General features: G+C 42.3%; 1 protein-coding gene across 1 annotated transcript; it reads right to left on the reverse strand.

Moving 5' to 3' along the window:
• Nucleotides 1-2012: 2012 nt before the first annotated feature.
• On the reverse strand, nt 2013-6627 carry LOC102782105 (keratin, type II cytoskeletal 8-like). Its single transcript, XM_087834360.1, has 9 exons — nt 5968-6627; nt 4421-4629; nt 4264-4324; nt 4057-4152; nt 3771-3935; nt 3557-3682; nt 3203-3423; nt 3028-3086; nt 2013-2897 (listed from the first exon to the last, which is right to left on the reverse strand). The coding sequence occupies exons 1-9, from the start codon at nt 6499-6501 to the stop codon at nt 2668-2670; spliced, it is 1701 nt and encodes a 566-aa protein (XP_087690486.1). The 5' UTR covers nt 6502-6627; the 3' UTR covers nt 2013-2667.
• Between the last annotated feature and the right edge of the window lie 1022 nt (nt 6628-7649).

A 7649-nucleotide genomic window follows, 5' to 3' on the forward strand; every position in this document is an offset into this window, starting at 1 on the left:
ACTGGTGACCTTAAGGGCAAAAATCCATGTGCTTCTCTTATTTTGAGTTGACTGACTTAATCCCCACCTCTGGTTTCAAAGCCAAAGGTTTATATACCTGATACTCTTATGGTTGATTCATCACTATGATGCGCATCCACGTAGCTTTTGCCCGTAGCACTATTCAAAGCACAACAATATCTATGTTCATCCACCCTGTCCCAATAATGTCCCAATTTTTCTTTATAATGCTTTCAGGACAGTCTCTCTGCTGTAGCATGAGACAAAGTGAAGTTTATGAGTTTGCTCTGTTTTGGTTTATAGCTGAGTGCTTGGCCGCTCCAGAGACAAAACTTTGCTGTGAGCCAGACTGTGATATGCTTGATATGCACCTATTTTCAGATCAGGACAAATGTGTGCACTGGTGTAATTAAAACAGATGGATTTATTTTGATTTGTTGCCTCCTTATAAAGGTGCAGGTAGTGCAGATTTCAAAAGGTGAGGGCTCCCTCCATCTTTAGTCCACAGTCTGAGGTTCAGAGTAACAACACTGTTTCTTAAAACTTCAATCATGAACATTAAAAAAGGATGAAAAAACCCACAACAGTCCAAACTATTTCAGTTTTATCTCTTTTGAAGTTACAGTGTAAGTACTAAAATATACACACAATAAAGCTGAAAACTTGATAATAAAAAGAAAGCAGTGAAATTGTGGCACACAAGATATCCCAGTTAAAAAAAAATAGGAAAGTGAGGAAACTCCAATCAGTCTAATATGTGCTGCAGTGCTGCAGCAGAGCTAAGCTGCAATGCACAGCATTTAATGAAGGTAGTGGAGGGCCCTGTTTACTGCTTTCGATCAGGAAGTGCAGCTTTGTTAACATAAGGCTCCTTATCTTCTTGGCTGCTGCCAAGAAAAAGTTTACATAAAGAACAAAGCAAATGTGCAGTACTGATACTGTGGGGATCACTCATATTGTGAACTGTTGCAGACTGCTTTACTGATGCTCCTGATTTTTAGCCCCATTTTACAAGCATCTACTGCAGACACAAACATCTATCGTGCCACACCCAATCACCACTCCAGCGTAGTCCTGTGTGCTCTCCTGTTTCACGGTTCTGCACGGGCTTGTTGCATTCATCTCACCTTAGTCAAACTTTTGGCAGACCTGCTTACACATATCTGCCGTGTCATAGGTGTGGGCCGCATATCATATTCACAGGGCTTCCCGAAATTTGTCAAAAATGTAGCTTAATAAGTTTTTAACATATCTTTCTAGCATGTATCTGTCCCAGATGGTGCCAGACAATTGATTGGCTTGAATAAGTGCCCTCATGATATACAGTATGCAAAGTAAAAACCTTCAGGTGGATAAGTGAAACAATATAATTATGCCTACAGAGTCACTTCCATATTTGCACTGCATATCAATGTCCTATATTAAAGAGAATTCCAGCTCTGTCATTTTGAGGAGCCTTTTGAGGGCTGAATTATTTTTTTGTTTTGTATTTTTAGATCCCCCCCTGCGACTCTGAAAAGGATAAGCGGAAGCGAATGGATGGATGGTATTTTTAGATCACTATAAAGACAATAAAGGAAACTTATTTGGTTATATTTGGTTTTTCTGTCATATAATGTGGAATTTAAATATGATCCAGGTTTGAAATATTGAATCTAGTGTGTGTGTGTGTGTTTGTGCGGTGTCTGCATTTTTAGCCTTGGAGGTTTCCGTTTGCTAGTTTCTTATCCACAAATACTACTTGTTTGCTTATTTATTAATACTTTTCACTTCAAAATTAAACTGAAGATTAACACCGTGTTGCTCTATAATAACTAAGCAAACCAGTTACATTTGTATAATGTAATGTAAATAATGTTCCATTATTTTACTATTATTTGCTTGACTACATTAGTGTTGTGTTATATCAACCGTATTATTTCAGCAGTTTCAGCTACAGCTAACCATGAGTTAAAAGTTTGGGACATTCAAATGTTACAATAGTAAGAATTCACAGAAACAAGATCTGGAAATGTATGTGAACACAGATTTATTTCAGTTTTGTTGGTACAAATTCCCAATAAACCTGGCAGTTCCAGTCAGCCTGATCCTTTTTAAAACATTTTTATTATTCAGAGTGAAAATAGAAGTAAAGCATGATCACAACACCATTTATTTACTGCAGTGGAGAAATCATTTTTCTCTTAACATAGGAGAAGAAATATGAAAGTGTTTCATGTGGCTGCTTTTGATGATGTCAAACTGCATAACAAAATGACAGATATTAGAAAACTTCCTGTGGTGCCATTTTGTATACAATAGTAGTTGCTTTGAAAGGATTCTCTGTCCTGACACTACAAGGATCCTCTTGTCTGCACAACAGCACATCCAACAACTAAAAGACAGCCAGGCTGACTGATCAAAGAAAGAAAGGACTGACTCACATCTTTGCTGCTCACAACAATCTCTGTACCTTTCTGCTTGAATTTGGATTTAATGTCTCTAACTCTCTTTGGGCATGTGGTGCCATTACATGGATCGGCTGTCTTTGACTTGTCAAGCGTATATGTTTCTGAGGTTGCTCTGTGCATGCAGGGAACGACAGGGCGGGGTTTATGGAGGTCATGATGACGAGAAGAAAAATAAGAGAAGAAGAAAAAATGGATTGGAAGATGGCCACTGGTTCTGTTAACGGCGGGTGGAACGTTGGCTGACTCTCTGATTTGAGCTGCTAGAGGTGCTGCCACTGCCAAAGCCGCCCATGCCGCTACCGTAGCCCATGCCGCCACTGCCACCAAATCCTCCGCCGTAGCTGCCGCTGCCGAAGCCGCCGAAGCCGCCGCCACCGCCGCCGAAGCCGCCGCCACCGCCGCCGAAGCCGCCGAAGCCGCCGCCACCGCCGCCGCCACCGCCACCACCTGGTGAGGAGAAGAACACATTTGTCAGGAGAAAGGCTTTAAATTTCGTTTTTTAGGTAAAACTTTGGAACTCTGATACAAAACAAACAACAACAAAAAAGCCCAAAATGCTGTATATGTTAATACATACCAGAGCTGCTGGTTGAGGACTGCATATGGATGGTTGTGCTTGGACCACCAGAGGCAATCCTACAAAGAAGAACAAAATGTAACAATTTGATGAGCTGGTAATGTCATTGTCACCATGAAAACTTAATTTAGCTTCTCCTGTGTTTTAGAGGATTATTTATTTATTTATTTATTACCTTATTTCCTCTCCTTCCAGCAGTTTCCTGTAGGTGGCAATCTCAATGTCCAGAGCCAGCTTGACGTTCATGAGCTCTTGGTACTCGCGGACTTGGCGGGCCATGTCCTGCTTGGCTCTCTGCAGGGCATCTTCCAGGTCCTTGATGCGGGCCTTGGCGTCCTTCACAGCCAGCTCGCCACGCTCCTCTGCCTCAGCAATCTGGGCCTCCAGGTTGGTGCGCTGGGAGGTTAGAAAATTAGCAGAAGCTTTAAATGTGATATTTCTCATTCACAATGGTATCTATGTGTTAAGCATTTATGTTTAACACATATGTAAGAAATAATCTCATCAGCTATGCAGAAACATGCATTACCTGTCCCTTGATTGCCTCAATCTCATTCTGAAGGCGGCTAATCATGCGGTTGAGCTCAGCAATCTCACTCTTTGTGTTACGAAGGTCATCCCCTGCCTGGTTTGCACTGACCTGCATCTCCTGGAACTGAAGGAATCAGATTGAGAACAAGTGTTATTGCAGATTCCACAGACCAATCCACTTTTATTTGACTTGGCAGACTTTCTCTACCTACCTTGGACTGGTACCATTTCTCAGCTTCCGCTCGGCTGTTGTTGGCGATGTCCTCGTACTGTGCCTTGACTTCAGCCACAATGGCGTCCATATCCAGGCTGCGGCTGTTGTCCATCTCCACAATGACAGAAGTGTCCTTGATCTGTCCCTGAAGCTCAGCAAGCTCCTGTGAACAAGACACAAGTTCTTTTAAAAAAAAATTGAACTGAAAGATTAAAAAAAAAAAATAGTACAAAATAAACACATCTGTGTGTGCCACAGTGCTATTCAATGTTTTTTTTTCTTACAGCTTCATAGATAGCTCTGAGGAAGTTAATTTCATCCTGAAGAGCGTCAACCTTGGCCTCCAACTCAATTTTGTTCATGTAGGCTCCATCTACATCCTGTAAAGGAGGATAAAGTAGACTGCATTAGTCACGGCGCTTGCAGAAATGATAATTCATGCATCATCTATCATCATTATGACAACTTTTTAATGGCACATCCATTCTCACCTTCTTAAGGAGCACAAATTCATTTTCGACTCCAGCACGCTTGTTGATTTCATCTTCATATCTGTCGCAAAAAATGCAAGAAAAATGAGCTGAAAACAATCAGGCATCATCTACTGGAAGTCAGCTGATGTGTTCATTGTGACTCGTGGGAACTCACTTGTTCTTGAAGTCCTCCACCAGTCCCTGCATGTTTTTCAGCTCAGACTCCAGCTTGATCTTCTCATTGCCCAGCCCGTCCAGCTGTCTGCGCAGGTTGGCAATGTAAGCTTCAAACATGGCGTCGATGTTGGAGCGGGTGGTGGTCTGCTCCTGCAGCAGGTTCCACTTGGTCTCCAGCATTTTGTTTTGCTGCTCCAGGAAGCGGACCTAAATGGTGATATAATTTGACAAATTTAGATCTGCAGTCATAGAATAGCAATACTTGCCTTGAGGTCCTATGCCTGCTTGTTTTTCTCTGGAGATCCATCAGTCCATGGATCACGTGTAACTTTCCCACATTAAAAACTCTTGCAGATAAAACACTGCCAACGACCATATTAAAATTCCTCACAGTGCACGACTGTTCTAGACACACTGCACTGTGGAGTTTGCTTGTGAGACTTAGAAGATCAACCATTGTTTGATTAAACAGTAGAGCCCAAAAGTTAATTTCTGGGTGTGTCTTTAAGGTGCCACACCCTCCTCCAACCACTTGACATCAGCGCTCCCTCGCCTCCAGGATGCATACTTTCACTGATTGAACAAGCCTGCCTCAACCCTCACCAATTAATGTGTCACACCTAAAGATTAAGATTAACTGTTATGTCAAATGTACGATGCGCATTATACTTTAGTTTAATATATTATACTAAACAAAAATGTTCTTTAAACATCTAAGTCATTTTTTTCTGCTATTAATGATTGTTTTTGTGATGCTTTATTGCAGTAATATACCGTTTTATTTGAAATTTGAAATAAGGAGTCTTCAAAGGATGGGATCAGGTTACCTGTTTGAAGACAGATAAGGTGTGGCACGTAGCGCGCAGAAAGAGCTAACTCAGCATTTTCTCATACAGGGTGTGGTTAGAGATTTTGCCATTACTGCCTGAGAGAAACGGTCCCTCATCAATGCATCCTCTTTAATTAAACATGAAACTGCATATGGGAGAATTTAAAGTAAAAGCCTGTCACTTCTTGCTGCCATGGGAACAAGTGATAACCAGATCCCTCACTCCTCTCACCTGATAATGCAGCAGTAACTGGATATGACCGCTCTACTGTTTCCATGCTTTCACTCTACACAGAGACAGCTTGCAGTCTGTGCTCATGATGAAATTTTAAGGAGCATCATGTTGCTTAGTTTGAGGGGTGAATTTTAAGCAAATCACCCAGCAGTTCTCAACATTCATCAGCATTCAGTTAGCATTTCCAGGTTTAGTTGAGCTGTTGCATAATATTTAATGAGCTCAAGGGCCCTTTCAACAAAAGCCTGCCTTTGCATCTTTTTCTAATATGTTGAGGTTAATTTAGAAACCAGCTTCAGGATTTTCATTCTGCTGACATGTTGTGAGACTAAAATGAAAGCTAGACAAAACCTTTTTCAATATCAGATAGGAAACGTGCCACTCACCTTCTCAATGAAGTGTGCAAAGCTTTCAGTGCAACTAGAGTAGCTCCTGCTTGAGAAGAATAAAACGGCCTGAAACTTTTTTTTGAAACTCTTACCTTGTCAATGAAGGAAGCAAAGCGGTTGTTGAGAGTCTTGATTTGCTCTTTCTCCTGGGTGCGGACAGTCTGGATGTTGGGGTCGATCTCAAGGTTATAGGGGGCCAGCAAGCTCTGGTTTACTTGGACTTGTGTGATCAGAGGCACTGAACTTGAAACACCACCACCGAAACCGCCACCACCGTAACCGCCACCACCGTAACCGCCACCACCGAAACCGCCACCACCGAAACCGCCACCACCGAAACCGCCACCACCACCGCCACCAGAGGCATAAGAAGAATAACTACTGAAACTACCACTACCACTACCACTACCACTACCACCACCACCACCACCACCATAACCGCTACCCATGCCTGATCTGAGCATTGGGGTTGCTGATGACTTTATTGCCCCCCCTAGAGTGAAAGATCTTGAGGAAAAACTCTGTCTTCCTCCTCCTCCTCCTCCCATACGGCTGAAATTACCACCAGTTTGTACACCTCCACTATAGCTGTGCCGCACAACCGTTGTGGACCTGGTCGACGACATGGCTGGTTTCTTCTTAAGAAGAAGGATTCAAAGAGAAAAGCAAAGAGAGAGAGGTTTGGGAGAGTAGTGGAGCCCACTAAGAGGAAGGTCAAGTCCCTCTAAGTGTCTTGTCTCTGTCTACGATGGATTTTTATCTGTCTCCAGCTGAGGAGGAGGTCCCAGTAAGCTCAGCCTCCTCTGCACCTCCCCTCAACCCTCCTCCTATTACCTGGATCCTGAAAGGTGTGCTTGCAGGCAGTGTAGATTGGCTCAGCCTGTCAGACAGGTAATAGCGCCACCCCTGTAAAGCGATCTGGGCTTGACACACCCAGAGCTGGGAGGGCAGGAAAGGCATTTGGCAAAGACTGTTTTTGTTAATTAGCTAGGGGTGTTCTGTGTATAGGGTGGGGACCTGCATACTCACTGTAGCACCTTTCTTTTATCTACTTTTTACCTTCTGGCGAGATTCAACAAAAGTTTTGACTTTTTCAAAGCATTTTTTCTCTGTATCCTCTGTGTGAGCACATCTTTGTATTTTACTGGGATTGTGGACATGAAATTAAGATAAAACGATCTATAGGATTAAGTTGGGTAAAATTGCCCTTTAACTACGCTGAAAATGTTTCAGCAAGCAATTTAACCAGTTTTTGCTTGTCAAAATGCAATGCACATTCTTCCAGGTATGTTTTTAGATACACAGGAAAACCTTAAATTTAAATAATCTTTAAAGTGAGTTTTAAGATCTGCGACAGAGCACCAAAGTGTGACTTCACAAGTAAAACATTTTTACATAAAATAAAACCAAAAAAACAAAGTCACATTAAGATAATTAGTTTGGTAGTCGGCTGAAGGATAATCCAAGATAAAGTGGAGACCTTGAGACGAGTAAACTGGTTTTACAGGAGATTCCCTGCAGACAGTACAGTACTTACCCACTGCACAAAATCCCACAGATACACACAGAGAAAAGCTGAATCGGAGAATAAATGGTGGTCATTTCAATGAAACATGGTTTCCACATTATGCACAGTGAGCATATGAAGGAATCCACCCCGTGCTGCTTATGTGCTCAGGCCTGCAGCTTGCGGGTGCTTGAGGCTACTGTGCACAATGCTTTCAATACACAATACACTCACCCAGGTTTATTGAGTGAATGTATTGCATCGGTT

This window comes from Neolamprologus brichardi, chromosome 20 (genome assembly GCF_056152115.1).
Source record: "Neolamprologus brichardi isolate AB-2024 chromosome 20, ASM5615211v1, whole genome shotgun sequence".
Taxonomy (NCBI): Eukaryota; Metazoa; Chordata; class Actinopteri; order Cichliformes; family Cichlidae; genus Neolamprologus; species Neolamprologus brichardi.